The sequence below is a fragment of the Triticum aestivum genome, chromosome 7D (genome assembly GCF_018294505.1).
Source record: "Triticum aestivum cultivar Chinese Spring chromosome 7D, IWGSC CS RefSeq v2.1, whole genome shotgun sequence".
NCBI lineage: Eukaryota > Viridiplantae > Streptophyta > Magnoliopsida > Poales > Poaceae > Triticum > Triticum aestivum.
In genome coordinates this window covers 72,521,888-72,546,112 of record NC_057814.1, presented here as the reverse complement: position 1 = coordinate 72,546,112, position 24,225 = coordinate 72,521,888, and the positions used below count along the sequence as shown (strand labels likewise).

At 46.9% G+C, this 24,225-nt stretch overlaps 2 protein-coding genes across 5 annotated transcripts; one reads left to right on the top strand and one right to left on the bottom strand.

The window, feature by feature from the left end:
* Window positions 1–9,559: 9,559 nt before the first annotated feature.
* Window positions 9,560–17,467, top strand: LOC123165727 (ABC transporter C family member 10). 4 transcript variants are annotated; one of them, XM_044583440.1, is made up of 14 exons: window positions 9,560–9,899; window positions 10,232–10,304; window positions 10,391–12,447; window positions 12,696–13,016; window positions 13,090–13,176; window positions 13,365–13,964; window positions 14,062–14,226; window positions 14,352–14,646; window positions 15,372–15,586; window positions 15,680–15,985; window positions 16,119–16,182; window positions 16,395–16,634; window positions 16,740–16,897; window positions 16,986–17,467. In XM_044583440.1, the coding sequence occupies exons 2-13, from the start codon at window positions 10,283–10,285 to the stop codon at window positions 16,847–16,849; spliced, it is 4,482 nt and encodes a 1,493-aa protein (XP_044439375.1). In that variant the 5' UTR covers window positions 9,560–9,899; window positions 10,232–10,282; the 3' UTR covers window positions 16,850–16,897; window positions 16,986–17,467. The 4 variants fall into 4 exon arrangements, with proteins under 4 accessions (XP_044439375.1, XP_044439372.1, XP_044439373.1 ...); XM_044583437.1 differs by having other exon boundaries at window positions 16,740–17,467; XM_044583438.1 differs by lacking the exon at window positions 9,560–9,899 and adding an exon at window positions 10,025–10,068 and having other exon boundaries at window positions 16,740–17,467.
* A 4,469-nt stretch (window positions 17,468–21,936) lies between these two features.
* LOC123169456 (acyl-acyl carrier protein thioesterase TE3, chloroplastic-like) lies at window positions 21,937–23,379 on the bottom strand. Its single transcript, XM_044587339.1, has 5 exons — window positions 23,092–23,379; window positions 22,899–22,999; window positions 22,606–22,715; window positions 22,385–22,480; window positions 21,937–22,288 (listed from the first exon to the last, which is right to left on the bottom strand). Exons 1-5 carry the CDS (start codon window positions 23,313–23,315, stop codon window positions 22,133–22,135), a joined length of 687 nt encoding a protein of 228 aa, XP_044443274.1. The 5' UTR covers window positions 23,316–23,379; the 3' UTR covers window positions 21,937–22,132.
* Window positions 23,380–24,225: the final 846 nt, after the last annotated feature.

The following is a 24,225-nucleotide window of genomic DNA, read 5'->3' as shown; positions in this document are numbered from 1 at the left end:
ACGGTGAAGGAGCTGTCCGAGGTCGGGGTCACCTGCCAATCCCAGACGCGACGGCAGAGGTGGTTGAGTTCCGCCTCGATCATCTCCGGCGAAGCGACCCCGGCCCCCACAATGGTCACGACCGCCAGGAGCGACGGAGACGGAGGGGGGACGTCCTCCACCTCGATGTGGAAGAAGTCGGGACCCTCAATGCCGTGGTCGTACATCATGAGCTCCTCCGTCACTGGGCGGTCCGGACATAGAGCCGCGGGGTGGCCCGACTCCTTGCAGAGGTAGCACATCGGCAGGTTGGGTCACTCGACCTGGTAGTGGCCGACAAGTCCACAATTGAAGCACGGAGGTGGATCGCGGGGAGCACCGGAGTTGGGCGCGGTCGAGGACGCGGGTGTCTGAGCTGCGGCAGAGAGGGGTCGGGCGGGACCCCTCTTCTTCTTCTTCTTGGCACCTTGGCGCCCGCGAGCCCCGGAGCCACCATTGCCTGGAGGCAAGCTCGGTGGTTTTTGGGGGGCTGGTATCGGCGAGTGGTGATGGCGTCGTTGGGCAGGGGCCGAGAGGGCGACGGAGAGCGACCGTGGTGACGCGCGGGGGAGGGGGAGCGGGAGCGGTCGCGGCGGCTCTCCCGAGAGGGGGAGCGCCGGCCATCCGCCCGCACCGGAGAGAGGCGGCCATCCGCGCGGGCCGGCGAGCACCGCGAGTCCCGCGGCGGCGAGCGTCGGGAGTCGCGGGGAGGGGAGCGGCGGGAGTCACGGGAGGGGGAGCGGCGAGCCGCGCGAGCAGGAGAGTGGCGGGCGTCGCGGGAGGCCAGCTGGCGGCGGAGGTCGGCCTCGCGGCGCTGGCCCTCAGGCGAGGCACGGCCAGCCTGCCGGGGCTCATCCAGGGGCCGCTTGGGGCGCCCGGCACCATCGCCCCAGTCGCGGGCCATGGGGAGGGGCGGCGGCGTCGCAGGGGGAGTGGGTGGTGCCGGCGGCGACGGGGTTGGGAGGAGGGGAGCGAGGGAGCGGGCGACCGGGACGGGGGCGGGGGTGGATTGCGGCTGGAGGGGAAACCCTCGTGGAAGCCAAATCCGCCCCCGAGCGGGGGGAGCTGGGCCGAGGACGAGACGCCGCGGCCAAGGGGCTGGGCTGGCCCACACACCACAGGCCGCCCAGATGGGCCGGCCACCTGGGGGGGGGGGGGTGGGAAGCAGGCCCAAAAGTCGCCCCGGGCCCGATACGGGCAGGCCCAGTCCAGAGGCGGAAACCCCGCGCCCGGCTAGGGTTCCTCCGGCCGCCGCCGGCGAGGAGAGCGCGGCGGATGACCGGCTCGGAGTGCATGGCGTGTCGAGACGGCGGAGAGAGGGTGTGCAGCAGAGTCGGGACGAACCGAAAAATGCAATGAAGGGGCGGAAAGGGGAGCGCTGGGAGAGCAATGGGGTGCCGGCGACCCTCGACGGCGGCGTAGCAGCCGGACGAGCCGGGGCGAGCCTACCGGAGGGCCTCCAGGACGCTTGGGCAGGGCCGAGCTCCGCCCGGCCGGCCACACCCCAACCGTAGGAGCGGCGACGGCGACGGCCAGCCCCCGCGCCAAAGGCGTCGCCTTTCCCCGCGGCCACCGGAGGGGAACGCGGCCGCCGGCGGAGGGGCCGAGCCCGCACCCGGGCAGCCGAACTCCCATCCCCGGGAGTAAGGCCGCCAGCGGAGCGGGGCAACGGCGGGCGAGTCGGGGCGGACGGGGGGACGCGGTCGCAGCACTCCACCGGCCGGCCCGCGGCACGGTCATCGTCTTCCGCCAGGTCCGCCCAGACTACCCGACCAGGGGGTCCAGGGGACGGGGGGAAGGAGCAGACGGGGAGGGGGGGCGGCGGGGTCGCCGGAGGCCTCGGCCAGGAGGGCGGACGGCGGCGAGGCAGGCGGGCCGGGCGAGTCGCCGCGCGGGGCGTCGCAGTCGCCCGAGTCGCCCATCTCCTTCTTGTCACGCTTCTTCACGCTTCAAGCATCAGATTCCACACTTACCATTTTTCGAACGTGGAAAGGACGAACAAACTGATATCAACAATATTCTTTCCAGCGAACCCACTTTGATTGGATGGTTATGATGATAATGTTATCCCCAACCCCCCATGGTTTGAGGTCTTGGTGCTCGCATTGTTTGGCTCAGTCTCTCGAAGGTGCTCATAAGTGTATGGTGTGCGTGTGTTCATAGAGGTGAGTTTACGCGTGTATGTATGAGCGCCTGCATCTGTACTGTGTTCCAAAAAGACATTCTTTCCAAACTTCGTAATTTAACTTGTTTTAACTCTAAAATCATGAATCCAATTTATGTTTCGTCTTAACGGTGGCTTTTGTCTCGGTTAAAACTCTTACTCTGGAGCAAACCAATATGTGGTTGGATGGTTAGAAGGACAGTGGTATCCCCGGTCCACCAGAGTTTAAACTTCAGATTTAACATTGGTGCTTGCATTATTCCTGGATTTATTTCAGATTTCCAGCGATGTTCGTTCAGTAGGAGAAGACATTCTCATCGACTGCGAGGCGCCAATGGTGACTTCGTAAAATCAAGATGCTATGCTGACGACGGCATTGGCCTCTTATGTGACGACCGGATTTTCAGGATATAAATTCCCAGAAATACGGCCTGTGAGCTCACCAGCCCCAGGATTACTGTTAGCTGATGAGGCACCAACTTGATACAAGGAAAATCCAAGCAAGTACAAAAATATGTAGTACAAGACCATTCAGGCCTAGGAGTACAACATTTGGTTCCAAATGGTTGAGGGCGGAAGCGATTGGGTACATCTGCGTCTATGGGACTCCACTTCCCACAAGAACAGCTGACCAGGATAACTCCTATCTTCGCGAGGCTGCACACGCCAACGCGTAGGTTCCGTGGTTGTCACCGCGATGCTTAACTCCGAGCAAGGAATCTGGCCAAGACAATAGCCAGGGACAAGCCAGTGAGTACGTTTGAATGTACTCGCAAACATTAAGAACACGGGTATAATAAATTCCAAAAAACATGCTCTGGATTATTATGTGATCACACGTCTGTCACGAAAAGGTACGAAAACCATGATGCACACATGTGGTTAAAAATAATTCAAAGTAAAATACCGCGGTGCCAAACGAGTGTCTGAAAGACTCCTCGAACGAAAAATGCGGAAAAATAATACAGGTGCCAAACGAGTGTCTGAATGACTCCTCGAGCGGAAAATGCAGAAATAATAATGCCGCAGTCGGGCGTCGGGGCGACACCACATAAAGGGCTTATAAAAGATAAAAGAACAACAAGCATGCCGCAGTCGGGCGTCTAAGCGACACCACAGAAGGGGCTTATAAGAAAAATAATCACAGCGAATATCCAGGAGGTAGGACCATCCCAGGGATACTCGATAACATACGTAATATAAATGGTTAGTCCAAAAATATTAAAGATCATAATCCATAGGTACCATAATCATAAACAATATTTAGTACAGTCGTTTCTCCATCCGAAAACCGATAATTTAGTCAAGTCGTATCTCCATCCGAATACCGCTACAGAGTTCTAGTTAAATCGTTCTCCATTCGAATACCGTTACCAGACTCAACTCAGACTGTGGTCTTTACTCAAGGACATGATGATCCAACAGGATATATCCTCTGTAGAGGGAGTACCATTTTTCCACGAGTAACGGGATTACTCAGTCCCTCGGGACTAATTCCGCCTACGGTCTTTTGATTGAAAACACGCCTGACCTGCACACACCAGCTTAACTCACCAGTGTCTGGAATCACCCACGACACCTGCCAAGCAAAACTCTAAGTGGGGAGGCTACAACCTCGACGTAGCATGGGATCACAAAATTTATACCGCGCGCAAACTGGGGAAGCTATCCCCTTCGGCTACAACCGAAACACCCATGCCCCCGGACCGAATGACAGGCTTTAATCCATGGCCATGGGACCCTCATCATGGCCTCTCTGTACGGTGTGTGCTTTGGAAAGGGGTTGACAACCTACTGAACCATACCCTGTCCCCTGCAGGGACAAGTGGTGGCACCAACAAAAAGGAAGCTATTGATCAAGACTTGGTCTAAAACCGACTCAGGTGGTCCAAGAATCCACCAACAATATTACCACTTGTGAAATAAATCACCACTCCTCGAGCCTCACCATGCTATGCCGGGCATACTCGTCTCGACGAGGGATTAGGGACAAGCTCGTGTCTACCCAAGGCCACGACTTTCCCGGCTTCCTACCGGTGTGCAAGAGAAGCTCACGAGGATGATCCAAATCAGTAGTGTATCTATTGCTGACCACAAACAACTCCAAAGTGCACTCATGCACGAGACTATACCGATACATAAACTACCACATACTCCAAGTCACAAGGTGTTGCGATCGCATCAAAACACCTCAACAAAATATTATGCCAGAGTTCAGAAATGCTTGCCTTCAAGAGTATGCAAAGGATGCACTTATTGGAAGCTTTCCTTTTCCTCCAAAAATCCTATTTTGCAAAATACACAAATACAAATATTTCAAACACAGTACCAAAACCTGTCTCAAATATTTTTGAAATAAATCTTAAAATAAACTAGATGAAATTTGAGAGAGGTAGGAAAAAGAATCAACTCATTTGGAGTTTTATTTTAAAAGTTATAGCCAGTCAAAGTTTGGTCAACTCTGTTTTTAAATAAAACCAGAAAAAGGAAAACGCTTCGAGGGAAATACGCTTTCGCAGCAGAGAGACGTACGCGGGGTTTTGCGCCTTCACTTAAACAGAGAGAGGGCGGACGTGCGAGTCGCTGACAGTGGGTCCAGAGGGCCCACTAGTCAGGTTTGACTGGTCTCCTTCTCCCTCCTTTCTCTGCGCCCGAACGGTGGCGAGGCTCCGGCGGTCGCCGGCGACGAACGGCGGCTCCTCGAGGGCATCTGCGGGCAGGGATGGGTTGGCTAGACCGAGGCGATCCTCTGGGTGGTTGTTGGGTCGGCGGAGGTGGAAGGAGTCGCCGGCGGCGAGCTCCGCGGCGGGGAAAAGCTACGGTGGTGAAGTGCTATTAGTGCTCCGGTGATCTCCGATCGAGCTTGGGTAGCTGGGCAGCTCCGCAAGGACCAGAGGGAGCGACTGGTGGTGCTGGTTGGGCGAGAGGGTGGCCGGTTGCGACGAATCGCACCGGAGCCTAGCGGCGGCCGAACTGGCCGGAGTTGAGGAGGACGGTCCTCTCCGGTCAATCTACGGCTAGGGGAGCTCTACGGGGAGTGTCCGATGTCGCGTGAGTGCTCGGAGGGGCTCGGGGTACCTTTATATAGGCGCTCGAGGTCGGACCGTGGCGGTAGAAGATAGGATCGCCGGCGACAGCCGTTGCTGTAGTTGCAGGGCATCGTGGCGGCGACGAACGCGTCCCGACGAGTGGGAGGATAAGCACGGCCTGTGCTCTGAGGCAGCTGGCGCGCGCTGGTGGTTTGGGCGGCGCCGTCCACGGCGGAATCTGCTGCCGACGCCGGCGTGCCGCCAAGGGCGCGGCCAGCGGCGCAGCAGGGCGCCAGAGATACCGTGGAGCAGGGGGCGGCTAGTGCGCGGTTCAGCGATGCAGAGGGGGCCAGGGTCGGGTCGCGTCGAGTGCGGCAGTGCAGCGTGTCGGCGTAGTGCGCGCGCGTGCAAAACGTGCGCTCTGGGCGCGCCCAGAGCACGCACGGCACCTGCTTGACGAAATGCCAGCGCGCTCTAGAGCTCGAGGGTGGAGCTGGCACTGCACAGGATGGAAGTGGGGGTAGCAAGACACTCAGTGGACAAGGTGGATAGGTCAGGGGTCCAAGTCCACAATGCAAAACCAGAGAGCTTGCCAAAAATGACTGTGCACACCAGGTGTTCGACATAATGTCCAGTGCACTTAGGCAACTCTTGGAGTGGCCAAAATCTCCAGATCAGGGTCTCTTTAGATGCAGGAGATGGTGGCAAGGTTAGTTTGGCAAAAACAGAAAGTTGATAGTGCAAGCTTTGCAAAACTCCAGTTTTGGACAGAAAGAAAAAGGGTTTACAGCATGCACTTCAAAATCTCCAATGAGCCCAATCTCCTGGACTTAAGAGTTTGGTAGGGAGGGCTACAAGTAGGAGAAAGCTCAGGGTTACTAGAGCAAGGAAAAATAAGGTTGCAGTACAAATCATCAAATTGGACCAGAATGCAAAAGAGGCTGATCCACTCAAATTTTCCAAAGAACATCCCTGGGTTTTTGCTTGAAGATGAATGGTATGCATCCACTGGCATCTCCAAACACTTGGAAGAATTTTTAGAAGAATATTTAAATGGGTTGTAGTGCAAAAGTGCTTACTGGACCAGATTGTAAAAGTTGGTGTAGAGCTCAAAATCTCCAATGGCCAGAAGGCATTCTTGCACAAAAGTGATGTGGAACCATCACATGACATCCCCAAATCTTGGTGGAATTTTTAGAAGCATTTATCAAATGGTTGCAGTGCAAAAAGGAGCTCCAAATTTATGAAAGATCATTTTAAAAGAATTAAAACTTATGAAAAATAATTATGCAAATAAATCCACTGATAAAGGATTGATTTTATAAAGAGGGCACACAAGTCAAAAATACACTTTGAAGGTTTTTCCCACAAGAGGCATAAATCCAAAACCACAAAAGGTAAAACTTGACAATTGGAAAAGTTTTATTTCCTGGCAATATTTTAATAAATAAAACAAGGCCAAAATTTTGGGGTGTCACATCTTACCTCTCGGGTTGGGTCGGCAACCTTGGTACCGTGTAGGGCATTTGTGAGGGCCGAGCCAAAGCTCTGCGCATCGGTGCCGGCGACGACGACACCTACGGGCGTCACTTGCCTCAAGGGGGCGTTGTTGTGGGTCTCCTCACGTTGCCTGGGCTTCGGGGTGAAAACCCTTGTCCGTCCTTCGGACTCGACGATGGTGGCGTGTCGCTTCATCACCTTCTTGGGGGAGTTGTCGTGGAACCCCGATCCATTTCAGTTGCAGCTTGCCAGCAGCTTCGGGCTTGCCTTGTTCCTGACATGTGGCACCCAATACTATGGCGTGGGGTGGTCTCCTATCTTTTAGATGTGTCCCTGTGGTTATCGTTCTCGGTCCTTGCGATCTCCTGGCAGGAGCGGCGCTCCACGACACGGAGCGAGGGGGAGGACTCTACGGTGAGTCGGCCCCTTCCGGAGACGGCTCGGTGTGTTCGGTGCTACAAGGTCTAGTAGTTTTCTCGTGGTGGCGCGGTTTCACTCTTGTTCAATGGTTTTTGGTGTCTTGTTAGGTGTGGCGTCTCCTATTTTCCTGTGCGGCTTTGGGTTAGGGGCACTTGTGCCACTCGCTCAGATGCCGTTGTATTTTTCTTTTGGCCTGCTTTCTCGAGGGTTTCCTCGCCACTTTGTATCGGTTTGGCAGTTTGTGCCTTTATTTATAAAGGGGGCCGAAAGTCTGTTTCGAGAATATGGAAATACACTTTGGTTCATGGTTGTATCTACACCCTATATAGGAAAAAATTCAATAATTACAAAAAGAGTCAAAATAGTTTAGAATTTTTTTAGAATAAACTTGACTTTCTTTTGCACTAGTATATAAATTTTCTCGAATTAAAACCATCGTCAACTTCGGGGCAAGAAATACAAAACTTTATATTATAGGACACTGTTCACACTAGTTTGGCCTTTTTTTTAAAGAAGTAGAAGGGTTTTTTATTTTTGTGGATTTTTTTCACAAGTATAATGAAAGGTCAAGTTTATTTCAATTTTGTTTTGGATTTTTTGACTTTTTATTTAATTACTATTTTCCCTATATAGTGTAGATACACCCAGGAATCAAATGTCCACGTCCCTAAATGATATTAAGACATGTTGTAGTTGGAGTAACTTACCTAGCAATATAATGCATTTCAAAGCAAATTTGCTGATATGACAAGTAATTAATAAGGAGAGAGGTGTTTGTGGTAACATAATATGTCATCTAACATAATATATCCCAAAACAAATAAATCTACATTTAAATAAATAAAGACTTGTATGATACCACATATACTACTACCCACTATAAAGATAGTAATATAGACTACTAACATATGCATGTTATTGATATAAGTTAGTTCCCTCTATGACCAGTTAAGGACTGGCCGACGAGATGTCAATTACTGCCCCCAACTACCATCCGCCTGTTTCGAGCCATGCTTGTATGAGCAGTATTTTTGTGCGCTGAGCAAATCATTATGTATATTAGAGTATTCGCAAGAAAAAGCATTAGTATCTTATTTCCCGGCAAACAAACCATCTCCCGGCCGCTGCTTCTACAAGCTCATGTGTTTGTAAAAGTTTGCTCCATCGAGGTGAAGGCCCAGAGGCCACATCGAGCTATGCTCATGGTGCCATTGATGAATGCAGGAGGAAGAAGACTTTGACACTCTCAATAATTTGATTATAATTTCATCTTTTTGTATGTGTATGTTTGTAAGGACCCGTGATGCTTACTATATGGTCTTCGGCCTTTTCAAAACAAAAACAACAAACCATATTTTTTTATATGGACATCAGAACATCTTTTTTGTGGACAGAAGGAGGCGCCTGAAGGCTGATGGCAGCGGCTGACGGAGTGGAAGGGAGGTGTATGCAAGTCGGGACTGGCGTCCGATTGAAGCGGTTGAGGTCTGACAAGGCCTGGGCGGAGAGTGGGTGGTAGAGAGCAACTTCGGTCTCGAACTATGCGGATACAAAGTAAAGGTGGAGGGACAAAATGAGAAAAGCAGGGTTTTAAGCAGAGTTTTTGTGCGGTCTAGGTGTGGGACGCCTACATGAAAACTGCCTGGGAGTCCGCAAACCTCCCTAGCTTCACTTTGGGCAGCTTTGCCTTTGGGTTTGTGAAAATTCAATCGTACGAACCGATCCGTAGACATTTGATGCACGGCGATGAATGGCATAGAGTATCCGCACGGTGATGTCTCTCGAAACAGGCTTTTAACCCTGCTTTATAAATAAAGCAATCATCACGTCCATACAACAAGTTCAAGTGCCACAGTGAAAATAAAATAGTTTGCTAAGGCAACAACATAATCACACACACAAAAAAGCATAAATTCTTTGAAGAAAACTTTGTCAAGTGTCCGAAAGCTGAGGCTATCTTCCGTGAAGCAAGACGCTGTGCGGTAGCAGCCATCTCGTCTATCATGTGGGCAAGTCAATCATGATCTCTTTGTCTAAGGCCAACTCCAACGCGTCGAACCAAATGGGCCCAGATTTGATCCGTTTTTTGTCCGTTTGGACCGGCTGGAGGCGCACCGCTTGCTCGCGTCCGCTCAAGTCTGGCTAGTGCACCCAACCGGCTGACCCATTTTGACCGCCTCACCGAATTGTCATGCAACAAATATATACTTCCTCCGTCTCATAATATAAAAGCGTTTTTGACACTACAACCGAATTGTCATGCAACAAACATATACTCCCTCCATCCCATAATATAAAAACGTTTTTGACACCATCTTATTATGGAACGGAGGGAGTACATCCGAGAAGGCCAGCGACGGGCATACTTGACAGCCTATAAAAAAGAATCACCGTAGTTGATGCATCCCGGCCAAAAGTTGGTGCAGGCAAGAAGGGCCGGGGGGACAAGGGTAGCAGGCGAGAGATGCCGAAGGGGCCCGGGTCCAGGCCAGGACCGCCCAACCCCGAAACGCCGCAACACGTGGCCACCGAGCCCGCAGTTATTCCTCCTCCTCCTCCTCCGCCGGCGCAGTGAGCGACGCGCCGTCCCCGCCCGTAGTAGCAGTAGCACGACGCAGTAAAAGAGCTCTGATGCGCCCAGACCTGCTCTGCAGCTACCGCTGGTCTGTCCGTTCCTTCCTTCGTTCGGCAAGCTCCCGGCGGCCAAGGCACCGAGGAGGGCGGCGCTGGCGGAGTAGGAGTACTCACCGCTCGCCGGCGGCCTACAGGTCAACGCTATGCACCATCGCTTGCTTACTTAGTCCACGCAAACAAGGGTCTCGGTCCAGATAGCGCTCTGTCTCTTCTTTGGTGTGTGCTTTGTGGGGGTAGTCTCATCCTTGGATTTTTATGCTGACACCGTGATGTGTTCCCAGCGAGCACTGAGATGAGACTCCCGTGTGTCCCTTCCCCTTCCCCTTCCCCTAGTCCTAGGATAATTCGTCGGATTTGGGCTCCAGCACGACTGTTTTTTAGTCCATATCTACTCTGTTCTTTGTCTGCTCCTTTCTGGAACAGAGCGTGTGTTCTCTTGTCCTAACTCGCTTTCTTCTCTCCATAGCCGGCGCAGGGCAGAAACAGGAGCTGCTGATCCACCTCGAACCACCACCAGATGGGGATGGGTCCCCTCACAAGTAACGAATCCCCTCCTCAGCCTCCTCCTCATGCACCACTCGATCGGCAGCCGACTGAAATCCGGGAACGCCATGCTCTGTAACAGCTTCTTCATGGGCGACGAGCTTGTGCGGGAGCCCGACATGCTCCGGCCAAGACGCCGCCTCATGCGCTCTGAAGCAGATACTCGACTCCTCCACCTGCTTGAACCATCTGGTGGCGGCCGGCGTCGCGGCGCTGCTCCTGCTCGCGCTCGCCCTCCAGCTGCTTGTCAAAATTCCACAGAGCAGAGCGTCCGCCCGGCAGCTCGTCACGCTCAGCCTCAGCTCCCCGCTGCTGCACCTGTCTGCCGTGGTTTTCAATGGCTGCCTGGGTCTGGCTTACCTCGGGCTGGGGCTGTGGATGCTGGGGAGTAGCTCCAGTCAGGACGCTTCTGCTGTTTACCTTCCACACTGGTGGCTTGTGGCAGTGTCCCAGGGACTGAACCTGACCCTTGCCGGCCTCGCCTTCAGCGTCAGGCCGCGGTTTCTTGGGGCGGCATTCGTGAGATTGTGGCCGGCCTTGCTTGCCGTCTACGCGGCGTTCGTGTGCTGTTCTTCGGTTATCGTTATTGTTGCAGAGAAGGTGATCACCGTCAAGGGCTGTTTGGATGTTCTGTCCTTGCCAGGTGCGGTTGTCCTGCTCCTTTATGGCATTCGGCACAGCCGTGATGAAGAGGGTCATGGAGGAACTGGAAATGGTTTGTACAAGCCGCTCGACACGGAGGAGACAGGCGGTGAGGTAGCTGATTCTGAGGCCCATCAGGTCACTCCCTTTGCTACTGCTGGTTTTCTCAGCGAGATGTCGTTTTCTTGGTTGAATGCTCTGATGAAGATGGGCTATGAGAAGCCCCTTGAGGACAAAGACATGACACTCTTAGGCGCCACAGATCGAGCACAGAACCAGTACATGATGTTCATGGAGAAGCTGAATGACAAGAAGCAGTCGCCGTCGCACGCCACACCATCATTCTTTTGGACTATTGTTTCTTGTCACAGGCGTGCGGTCTTGGTCTCGGGTTTCTTTGCTTTGCTCAAGGTTCTCACCTTATCCACTGGCCCAGTAATTCTCAAGGCATTCATCAACGTGTCACTTGGGAAAGGGACCTTTAAATACGAAGGCTATGTGCTTGCTGCGGCAATGTTTGTCTGCAAATGCTGTGAATCGCTATCACAGAGACAGTGGTATTTCCGCACACGGAGATTAGGATTGCAGGTGAGGTCACTCCTGTCAGCAGCTATTTATAAGAAACAGCAGAAGCTATCAAATGCAGCGAAAGTGAATCACTCTTCTGGAGAAATTATGAACTATGTGACCGTTGATGCCTACCGGATTGGGGAATTCCCATACTGGTTTCATCAAACATGGACAACAAGTGTTCAGCTTTGCATTGCGCTGGCAATTCTATACAATGCGGTTGGTGCTGCAACAATTTCATCGTTGGTTGTCATCATTCTCACCGTACTCTGCAACCTTCCGTTGGCTAGGCTGCAACACAAATTCCAGAGTAAACTTATGGAAGCACAAGATGTGAGATTGAAGGCCATGTCTGAGTCACTAGTTCATATGAAGGTCTTGAAACTTTATGCATGGGAAGCCCACTTCAAGAAGGTCATCGAGGGGTTGAGGGAGGTTGAGTACAAGTGGCTGCAAGCCTTCCAGCTTAGGAGGACATACAATGGTTTCCTGTTCTGGTCTTCTCCTGCTTTGGTTTCGGCGGCGACCTTTGTAACATGCTATCTTTTGAAAATCCCTCTTGATGCTAGCAATGTCTTTACCTTTGTGGCAACTCTGCGTCTCGTGCAAGACCCAATTAGGACAATACCGGATGTTATTGCAGTTGTGATACAGGCTAAGGTTGCTTTCACTCGGGTATCAAACTTCCTTGATGCACCTGAGCTAAACGGGCAAGTTAGGAAGAAATACTATGTTGGCGTTGATTACCCTATAGCGATGGATTCGTGTAGCTTCTCGTGGGATGAGAATACATCAAAACCAACTCTGAAGAATATAAATCTGTTAGTCAAAGCTGGAGAAAAGATTGCAATTTGTGGAGAGGTAGGATCAGGAAAGTCGACACTTTTGGCTGCTGTACTCGGAGAGGTTCCCAAAACTGAAGGCACGGTATGTTATTTTACTAACACCATCTTCTAATGAAGTGGCTGCCATATTCAGAATTTAGACATTTAGACATGCTTAAAAGAAAGGTAGCCTGTTTACAGCAGCATCATGTTCAAAGTTGTTATGTTCGATTTGCAAAGTTGTTATGAAAATTATGATTGTCAATATTTGCCAACATAAAGTACGTTAATCAATTCATGTTTTCATAACATCTTAATATCAAATTCTTGATCTTTGCATAACCATTTCAGATCCAAGTCTCCGGGAAAATAGCATATATTTCTCAGAACGCATGGATCCAAACAGGAACCGTGCAAGACAATATTCTATTTGGATCGTCGATGGACAGGGAAAGATACCGGAACACACTTGCAAGGTGCTCGTTGGTCAAGGACCTTGAAATGCTGCCATATGGAGATTGTACTCAAATTGGGGAGAGAGGAGTAAACCTTAGTGGTGGTCAGAAGCAGCGCGTCCAGCTTGCTCGTGCACTATACCAAAATGCAGACATCTATCTTCTTGATGATCCTTTCAGTGCTGTTGATGCCCATACAGCCACAAGTCTCTTCAATGTAAGGATCATATTCAGCAGATGCAGATTATATTACTGTTTGGTGAATGGTTTTACAAAGCTCTGTCTCGCAGGAATATGTCATGAGTGCTCTATCAGACAAGACTGTTCTTTTGGTGACCCACCAAGTGGATTTTCTACCTGCATTTGACACGATTTTGGTAACTTTCTCCACTATGAAAAGTCACTATTTGATGATATTTGTGCCTGTTTAATTTATATTTATTTGTTTGTTGATATTTTCTATACTTTATTTATTTTTTGATGATATTTTCTAGTTTGTATTTATTTGTTGATGATATTTCTAGCTTTTTTGATGTCATCTAAAATTAGTGGTGATTTTTGGCAGTTAATGTCAGATGGAGAGGTTATCCGGCCTGCACCTTATCAAGATCTATTGGCAGATTGTGAAGAATTTAAAGACCTTGTAAATGCCCATAAAGATACGATGGGTGTTTCGGATCTTAATAACAACTCACATTCTCAAAGAGCCAAGGAAGTATCGATCAAGGAGACAGTTGGTATTCATGGAAGCAGATATATAGAGCCTGTGAAGCCATCACCGGTAGATCAACTGATCAAGCAAGAGGAAAGAGAAACAGGGGATGCAGGTGTTAAGCCTTATATGCTTTACCTGCGCCAGAAGAAAGGCTTCCTGTATTTCTCCTTGTGTATGATTTCTCACATAATTTTCATAGCCGGGCAAATATTACAGAATTCATGGATGGCTGCTAATGTCCAAAATCCTCATGTTAGCACGCTGAAGTTAATTTCTGTGTACATTATCACCGGAGCTTGCACAATGATTTTCTTGCTATCAAGATCTTTAGGAGTCGTCGTTCTTGGGATGCAGTCATCAAGATCCTTGTTTTCCCAGTTACTCAATTCATTGTTCCGTGCACCAATGTCCTTTTTTGATTCTACTCCTCTAGGAAGGGTTCTTAGCCGGGTAAGAATTCTTATGGCAAATACAAAAAAATTCAGTTACATCGCACCGAGAGGTTTTCTCATGATGGATTAACTTGTTCTCCTTTCATCTAATGCAGGTCTCTTCAGATTTGAGTATCGTTGACCTTGATATTCCATTTGCCTTTGTGCTCAGCCTTGGTACCAGCTTAAATGCATATAGCAATCTAGGGGTATTGGCTGTTGTTACATGGCAAGTTCTGTTTGTAGCTGTGCCAATGATAGTTTTGGCAATTAGGTTGCAGGTATGGGGTATAACTTTGTTTCTTTATTTCTAAGCATCATTCCTGTGATTAGTTTTTGTCTGCTATTGTTGTTTTTTGTATCCAAAGTTCTCATGAACTGAAACCTGTTATGTTTGGTCATGTAGAGGTACTATCTAGCCTCAGCCAAGGAATTGATGCGGATCAATGGTACAACCAAGTCTGCTCTAGCAAATCACTTAGGTGAATCGATTTCAGGGGCTATAACAATAAGGGCCTTTGAGGAAGAAGATTGTTTCTTTGCGAAAAATTTGGATCTTGTTGACAAGAATGCCAGTCCGTATTTCTATAATTTTGCAGCAACTGAATGGTTAATTCAACGTCTGGAAATAATGAGTGCCTCAGTTCTTTCTTCTTCTGCCTTTGTCATGGCTCTTCTTCCTCAAGGGACTTTTAGCCCTGGTAAGAAATTATATAAACACCACGTATTTTTGCGGGTTATATAAACACCATGTTGCTTCAAATACTGGACAAAATTAAGTAGCTAGCTCGTTCTATGGCCATCGATGCTTGCAGCTGATTAGTGACAAATGTTAGATGCACTGCCATGTAAATGTTGCTACCTTTTCATTGCCTTCTGGCCGAGTTTAAACAAGCTTTTGTTATGACAACATACTTGATACTCCCTCCACTCGTAAATAGATGACGTTTTAGACATGACATGGGTCTCAAACAAACTTATTAAGCCGTTACTTACTGTATGTATAATTGTATATGTTGTAGAAAGCAAGAAGAGAGTAACATTATGAAAATATTATAGATGAAAATTTAATGATAGTATTTTGACCTTACCAATCCAAATATTTTTTATATATAAGAGCACTCTAAATTATAAAAGTTTGACTGAATGCTTTCTAGAATATTTTGTATTTATTTAATATTGCGAGAAAATTATACTTGTCGTGTTCTGCCAGGCAGAGTATGGGGAATAAACACCTTACATTTCTCAGGCTACCATGTTCTGAATATTATACTTGCCATGTTCTGATGATTTTATGGATATATTTTTATCTCTTATGAAAATTCAGTTCTAGTCCTAATGCTTATGTGCCCTTGTCAACTAATATCTGAATATTAACATTACAAAAAGTAGAGTTAGTTATTTCCTTGCTTTCATACCTGCACAGGTTTTGTGGGAATGGCATTGTCATATGGTCTTTCTTTAAATACGTCATTTGTTTCCTCTATTCAAACCCAATGCAACATTGCGAACCAAATAATCTCGGTGGAACGGGTGAGCCAGTACATGGACATACCAAGTGAAGCAGCAGAAGTCGTTGAAGAAAATCGTCCGTTACCAGATTGGCCTGAAGTTGGCAATGTGGAGCTTAGAGATTTGAAAGTAATGAAATATAAATATTACATGTACACCATACGAAGTAAAAATCCTGTGAACACTTCTAACAAATTTATGCGATTGATTTTCATTCAACAGATCAGGTATAGGAAAGATGCCCCCCTTGTACTACATGGAATTACTTGCAAGTTTGAGGGTGGAGATAAGATTGGTGTAGTTGGTCGAACAGGAAGCGGCAAGACAACGTTGATTGGTGCATTGTTTCGCCTTGTTGAACCTGCGGAAGGGAAAATCATTATAGACTCTGTGGATATCAGTACAATAGGCTTACATGACCTGCGTTCTCGTTTGGGTATCATTCCACAAGATCCAACACTTTTCCAGGGTACAATAAGATACAATCTTGATCCTCTTGGGCAATTCTCAGATCAACAAATATGGGAGGTAAGAGTGATCTTGGTAGGAGTGTACAGCCATACCTCCCACCAACCGAGCCCCGTTTCTTGTTTTATTATAGTATATGTACATTTCAAAAGAAATCGCTGAAGTGGTTACTCCATTTGTTACTATGCTGCAGGTTCTTGACAAATGTCAACTTCTTGAAGCTGTCCAGGATAAGGAACAGGGATTGGATTCACATGGTAGGAAACATCACTTCATATATACTTTGGTTTCTGGAGTTCATTTTCTAAAACTAAAAAATTGGGTAAACAGAAAACTCTGCTCTAATCATCTCAGAAATTCAAATATGTCAAGCTGTTAATAGTCCTAGGCGTATTAGCTATATCCTTTTTCTAGCATGATGTTTGGAACTATCTCATTCATAGTACTGATCAAGATCTGGTCATAATAGTTGTGGAAGACGGGTCGAACTGGAGCATGGGCCAAAGGCAGCTCTTCTGTCTGGGACGCGCGCTTCTGAGAAGGTGCCGTATCTTAGTTCTTGATGAAGCCACAGCCTCTATAGACAATGCAACAGACGCTCTCCTTCAGAAAACTATCCGGACAGAATTCAGACATTGCACCGTTATTACAGTGGCCCACCGTATACCAACAGTCATGGACTGTGATATGGTACTTGCAATGAGCGACGGTACGTTTCTCCTGCCGGCAACTTATAAGAAATAGAATGCTTTTTGGAATGCCAAATGTGCTGCGGATCTTCCCATACTAATGAGTTTTATATGACCACTTTCAGGGAAAGTAGTGGAGTTTGACAAACCTACAAAGCTCATGGAAACTGAGGGATCTCTCTTTCGCAAGCTGGTCGAGGAGTACCGGTCCCACACATCGAACACAGATATTTAGAAGAGAGAGATTGTCGATTTCATTTGTTTGTTTGCTGCAGTTTTCCAGGTGATAAAACATAAACCAGCTTTTGGAAAAGAGATATGCTTGCCTCCACAAAAAAGAATACACAGTAACCTATGCTTGATGCCTTCAGAGGAATCCATCTACTTGGTGCCCGAAGAGAAGACAGTGCCATCTTTCAGTTCTCGTCTTAATATTTCTTTTGCTATCTATTTATTGCTCCAACAAATGGGAGGGGACTTCAAATCGTCTGGAGTTTCTGAAGCTGCCCATAAGAGTTTCTGAAGCTGAACAGAGTACGTCCTGAAGATTTCCTTGCTACAACAAATGGGAGGGGACTTCAAATCCGCAACGGTCAGCAGGTCTTTTTTTTTAGCAACATCAGCAAGGCTAAATGGGAGCTCATAGTATTGGCAAGGTAACTGCAGCTCATCAAACTGATCAGTAAGGGCCTTAGGCCCATCGCACCTCTGCCTGGGATACGACTTTGAGCATACGTGTTTGCTAGAATCTTTTCTCGGCTAGCTATTCGCTTGCACATCATTTGTAGTAGCTTGGCAGTTTTTATGCTGAATCCAATGACTTTATAAATGAGGTTTCATGCGATTGGTTTCAGTTTTGCACGCTTTGATGTATTTCTCCTGTGAAAAGCAGCTTGCTTTCGTCGTTAACAACCGTGTTTATATTGCAATGCACATACGTAGTATTTGTTTTTGGCCGTACACTGGATATAAAGCATTGTACTACTACATCTGTTCCTAAATATAAATCTTTTTAGAGATTCCAACAAAGAAGCAAAATAAGTGAATCTATATTCTAAAATATGTCTATATATGTCCGCATGTAGTTTGTATTGAAATATCTAAAAATACTTAGCCTTCATTGGTTTGTAGGAATTTTGTAGGAATCCCATAAGATAGGATTTGTATAGGAAAGATTTCTTTAGAGCCCTTTGGTTTGTAGGAATAGAATCCTATTTCTATGAAGAAATTCTTCATATCCTCTACATTTCGTAGGAAAATAAACATTAGTCTAGACTCAATGGAAAAAATCCTATAATGTGAACCTAAGGGTCTGGGTAGCTGAGGTTGCTGCCAGCCCACCTGAGTTCAAGTCCCGGCTTGGACGAGTGGTGCTCGCGGAGTTTCTCCTATAAAAAAATGCGAACGAGGGTTAGCCTTTGGGTTGGTCTCATTTTTTTAACCCAAGGGCATCTTCTTTTCTATTCCTATTCATAGGATTTCAGATACATGTCATCTCATTTCCTGTGACTTTCCTATTCCTATGACTTTCCTATCCTATGAACCAAAGGAGGCCTTATATTTAGAAACGGAGGGAGTGGTATCTATCATCATGACAAGACTGGCACTAAAAACCATTCAGCAGGCATTCGATGTTAGAGTTGAATCACTCACAACTGCCCCCTCTTACTGAGAAATGCTTCACACCCTCTCAAATAGACCTGGGCATGGATGGGTCGTGCTGGGTGCCTGGGTCTGGCTTGGCATTCTGGCCGGGCTCGGGCCTTGTTTTCTAGCCAGTAAGGTAGGTCGGGCTGAGCTTCTCTTTCAAGATCTTAGGCTGGGTTTTTGGGCTTTGGACAGGAGTTGCAGTGTAAGGTATTGAAAATCGCAGCTCAGATCGGGCTTTCGGCTTAACTTTGGGCCGGGCCCATGCTTTAGAAAAGAGGATAGTTTGGGCTTCCAGCAAGGCTTCCGCTGATATTTTAAAGACCTGACATATGCTCAGGTTTACTATCAAACACAAGCACACAAGACAACCACTGAAGCTTAGCTGAATCACTGGCGATAATTCAAAAACCCAGTGAACAGTACATTCAAAAAAATCGTGAAAAAAGCAAAAAATATGAAAAATTTAGACATCCAACCTCGCGCACATGAGCATCTTGAATGCCTAAAAAAATTCAGATCTGTTTGAATTTTGTATTGGACTGTGATATTTGGCACATGTGTGCCATATAAGCAAAACTGCCACACCTCTACTTCCTTCACTTTAAATACATGCATACATTAGCATTCTTTCTCCTTTCACGTGCATTTCTTCTTCTAATTATATGCATACACTAGAGGACAAAAAAGTTGATGTCATTTTAGATTCTCTTTATTCTAATTTTTTTAAATGTTTTGTAGCTTAAACCGTCGGTCCGATGTAAAAACTGTTTTTACATAAAAGATTCGTCGCGACGAGATCTTCGAAACTAGATTCCATGTTGGCATGTTCCGATGACTTTTTTTCAGCCAAAATTTATCACGCCTAGGCTACATAAGTTACCATGCCCATTATATGCAAGTTACAGTGCTATTTCCACATAAGTTATCGAAGGCATAAAAATGATTCACCGACCCTGCAGTTCATATATTACCATGCTTTATTCATATAAGTTATCAGGCCTGCGGTTCTTATATTACCATGTTGTTTTTAGGTCTGCGGTTCGTATATTACCATGATGTTTTCATATAAGTTACCGGGGGGGGGGGGGGGGGGTGTTGTTTCTAACATTTTTTTTCGCTTGATCAAGATTACCATGGTGATTGTACGTGAAGTCTGTGATGCATATGTAACCATGCTATTTACACAAAATTTACGGGGGTATGTTTTCAACAATTTCCCCACCGAGTCAAATATTACCATGGTATTCGTATGTAAGTTATCAGGTATGCGATGAGTATATTACTATGCTATTTACACAGAAGTTACCGGGGGTATCTTTTCAACAATTTTTTTCTCCAGATCAAATTTACCGCGGTGTTTGGACCTAAATTATCAAGGTTGTGGTGTGTAATTTCTATGCTATTTACTACTCTTCCCCAAATCAAGACTATTACCGTGCTATTTACACATGAGTTCCTGAGGTATATTTTCAACAACTTCATCCACTCGAATCAAACTTATCACGGTGTTTGTACGCAAGTTATCGGGTTTTGCGGTTCATATATAACTATGCTATTTTCACTTAAGTTATCGCGGGTATGTTTTTCGACAACTTTTTTGCCCTTTAGTCAAAATTACCGTGGTGTTTTTACGTAAGTTATCGGGTATATGATTCTTATATTAACGTTCTATTATAAGTTATCGGGATATATTTTTTCAACAATTTTCTCCTCTTTGGACAAAGTTACCATGGTGTTTGCACCCAAGTTATCAAGTCAGTGTTTCCTGTTTTACCAAGGTATGCATGCGAGTAAAAGGGTAGGGGTTGGTTGGGAGCGATCTATTTTGTATTTGCAAAAAAATTCCATCCACCATATAGGAACAATGCAATCAGTTTCAATCAGGAAGGACCACTGTAGCGATTAAAAGAGTCAGTAATTACCGGGGAAATCTTTTCAACAATTTTTTCCCATGGTTAAAATTACCATGCTGTTTGTACCTAAGTTATCAGGTTTGTGGTGGAGATATTACCATGCTACTTACACAGAATTTACCCTGGGTATGTTTCTAACAACCTTATTCCCCAGGTTAAAGTTACCGTAGTGTTTTTGTGTAAGTTATCAAATGTGCATTGCGTATATTACCGTGCTATTACTAGAAATTACTAGGGATTTGTTTGCAATAACATTTTTTCTGAGTCAATAACTCTTTAAGGCCCAAAAGGTGTCCTAGGTGCAATCAAGAATGACTAGTGTGGATCCATGCATGGATCATACTAGTCAGCAAAGCTGGCCTCTTGACTCAACATGAAAGAGAGAGACTATTGGCCTAATAATGTCATGACAGATTATCATATGAATAACAATGTCAAAGGTCATAAGGCTGTGTTGATTCGACCTATATATACACATGTAAATGTTGTGTTGCCACATTCAGTAATGACAGGAGTTCAACTCCATAACATTTTCTCTCCTTTTTCTTCTCGAGGCATACAAGGATAAAGTTGCAATTAGAATAGTACTAGTAGCTATCCACGTTAGATTAGGTTACACCATCTCGTTTCTTCCTTCAGACTAAAGACCTTATATGCTGCTTTTGCCATTAATTCAAGGAGAAGGTTACTGAATGACTATAGTATTGTTTGATTTTTATTTTTTTTATGTTTCAGCCATCACAATCCTTCTCCTTCAATAGTTGGATCATCCTGTCCTACTGAATGACGGTATTGTTTGAGCCTCCTTAATCACCCCAGCCTTGAGTGCTTCAGCATGGAGGTGAACAAAAATAAGAACCAACGTTGAGATAGAAAATGGCATTTAGCCCAGTAAGAAAAATAGGCAAAAGGTTGGTTGGACTTTGAAATTTATACTTCTGTCTACACATGATAGAATTACATCCAGCTAACAACTTACTATCAAAATCCCACTCCGTCATCTTAGGCGCAAGAGACTGTTGAGCTAATAATGCTAGGACCAGTAATCAGATCAATACTAATGTGACAATTCTCAGTTTCTGTTAGTTCATTCAACCTATGTATACACATGTAAAGGTTCTGTTGCCACATTCAGTAATCCGATTCAGGCGCCGTCATACCCAGATCAACAGCAGGGACCGGATCACTGAACCCGCCCTCCGAGTTAGCTCCGTCGTGGCACCCAGAAAGAGACGCGAGAGAGGGGGGATGCGGGTGTACCGACGAAGTGGGTGCCGACGGCGACGACGACGATTGCCTGGGAGGTGCGGAAGGCGGCGGCATGCGGCTGCAGCAGGCGCTGGGGTGCCGACCCCGCAACGTCTCCCATCGCGCCACCGCGGAGCATCAATCGGGGAGGTCACGCCGGGGGATACCGGCCGATGGCCTGGCGCAGCTCACGACGCCGACAGGAGGAAGGAGGAAAAAGCCATAGGCGCAAAGGCGGAGCGAGCAAGACCGCACCTGGAGAGAAAAGTGGAAAAAAGGAATTAACGACGGGATCGCGCAGGAGGCATATCGAGCGACCGAAGCGTGTGAGGCCGGATCGGACGGAGATCAGGTCGGTTGGCACTTTTGCAATCGGGCACATGATTGCCAAATACATATTTCGTTTTGTATTTTTTATTTACTGGTCATGCCCAGTCGTCCAAACTTTTATTAAGAATATTATGGTAGAGTATTTTTTACTTTTTACAAAAGGAGGATTACCTCCGGCCTATTCATCTGGACAATGCATGCAGCCATTTTATTAATTATTCACAAAAACTTTATAAAGTAGTACATCAGATAGTCTGAAGCCACTATCTTAGCAACATCAGGTAGAGTAATTTATACAGGCTATAAAGCATCGTTCACAAATTTTTAACAGGTTCAAGGATGAACATCTTGTGTCTACAATACCATGCACAGGAAATTTACGACAACACTTTATAACTGGTAAGCTGGTCTGCATCCTCGTCATCCTGGGACGAGAAGAAGCGCTGCAGCTTGAACGACATCTCCGGGAAGACGCGGGTGGGACGGTAGTCCTTGTTGAGGCAGACGACGGTCGCCGTCGCTTCCAAAACAAGCTGCCATGCCATGCATCAGAGGAGATCAACGGGCGCGTGCTTGTGGGATGATTGATCAGTACAAGGGGTGGTAATCGTGATCGTTTGTGCGCGTACCTCACGGTTTGGCAGCGTCTCGATGATGTGATCGACGAGTATCCTTGTGCCCTTTATCTGGACAAGCCTCACCTTGACAACAAACTTCGCACCTCGCTGGGCATCAATCAGTATAGGAAGAGAGAATGATTAATGCTCTATAAAGCTTGAGGTTTCCGGGTTTGAAAATACTAAAAACCTTGAGATTCCAAGCCTTATTAAAGGTTTCGGACGTGACATACCAGTAGAGGCTTGAAGTACTTGATGTTCAGTTCCAAGACCGCCATCGCGTTGCCGCTGCGTGCTATGGAGGTCATGCTGAAGCCAATGCTCGCAGCCATCTCCTCTCGAGCTTCATGTAATTTTAAAGTGGAAATTAAGATATAGTAGTTGTGTGCATCAATAATTGATACGGAGACGATGGAGGGTTTAACCTCCTGTCCAAAACAAAAGTAAGAACCAACACTGTGCATGTCCATAATAAAAGGTAAATGACCCGAGCTCTGCGGTAGATAGATATCATTTTGGTGCCAACCTTTGTGGATGTAAACAACATACATGGCATTGTGAACGACTCCATACTGGTCAAGCTCGCTGTCATGGACGGTCATCTCCAGCTCGAAGAACTTGTCCGTCCTAATAAGTGAGTTGCAGAACAAACCGCAAATATATTGGACCAGATCCAAATGTTCTACAATGAATGTAAAACTAGTTTAATTCAGAAGAACCTTAGTTGTATATCTTGGCCGACGTTGCCGTTGGAGATTCCTTGGGAGCAAGTGGCATGAACGGCTAGAGCCTCCACATGGCGGGACCGATACGAATGGCGAGAGAGCAACACGGGGTGTCCGGGGAGAGAATATGTAGCTCTGGATCTAGCCCCTGCAGCATGGGCCAAAGAAGGTGGTGGGTGTTGGGTGTGGGGAGCGATGTTGGTAGCAGGCTGCTGCATGGTGCTGGAGCAGGAGGGAATTGCACTCTTCGCTCTCTCTTCTGAGGCCTGGGGGTGTATGCGGTATGCACATGCCCGTCTATATAGAGCCGGCGCTCGCATGCTTGTGGCGGCGCTTCACTCTTGCCACTTTAAATAGATTCCATCACCTACCTGCTGTCTTTTCCGTATTTTCCGTGTCGATCAATCATGAATAGTATTCTCAGTGCATGGCCAACGCATAGCCCTGTACTACTGCCCGCTGGCCACCTGCGCTCGCACATTGACTCGTATCCCCTTCAAAGACGCTCTTATATTATGATACGAAGGGAGCATATGATACTACGCACATCCATAGTGCCTGATACATGATAGTATGCTAGTGTTTGTTATGATACGGTGTCACAATATGACACTGAACACTCTTTTTTTTCATTTAATTTTATGTCATCTGATCAAAATTGTCTAGTTAGCATAGATGATAGTTCTAGTTATTGTATCCCACGCGGGTAGCTTCATGGGAGAGACGGAACGTGAACACAGAAGAAGAAGAAAGAGATAGAACAGACCCACAAAAGATAGTAGCTGCGCACGAATATGTTGTCTACGTGACCAGCATGAGCAGTAGATTCCTCCTGCCTCCATAGCCCATGCCCTTATGGGACAAAGTACTGTAGAAATTAATGGCAGTTTGGAATGTGCCATTATCGACTCACAGTGACACGGAGGCTTAAAAGGGCCAAGTAATGATGGTGCCTCTGCCACGTGGTGGTTTTTTGTTCCTTTTATGTGGAGATTTTGAAGAAAATACTTCGTGCATATTCTCACCTTATAGCCTCTCATCTGCATTGCTGACACGGTCCTCGAACATTCTTGAATTCACGCTCTAATTGGTTACTCCGACAAACATTATATTTCATCACCCCCATCA

Coding starts and splice junctions, on each gene's coding strand:
- LOC123165727 (XM_044583440.1), top strand. CDS start 10,283: ATGGGGATGGGTCCCCTCACAA. Junction 14,227..14,351: donor TTTTGGCAATTAGGTTGCAG/GTATGGGGTATA, acceptor TTGGTCATGTAG/AGGTACTATCTAGCCTCAGC. Junction 16,635..16,739: donor GGTACTTGCAATGAGCGACG/GTACGTTTCTCC, acceptor GACCACTTTCAG/GGAAAGTAGTGGAGTTTGAC.
- LOC123169456 (XM_044587339.1), bottom strand. CDS start 23,315: ATGCAGCAGCCTGCTACCAACATCGCTCCCCACACCCAACACCCACCA. Junction 23,000..23,091: donor GGCCAAGATATACAACTAAG/GTTCTTCTGAAT, acceptor CTCACTTATTAG/GACGGACAAGTTCTTCGAGC. Junction 22,481..22,605: donor AGTACTTCAAGCCTCTACTG/GTATGTCACGTC, acceptor ATTGATGCCCAG/CGAGGTGCGAAGTTTGTTGT.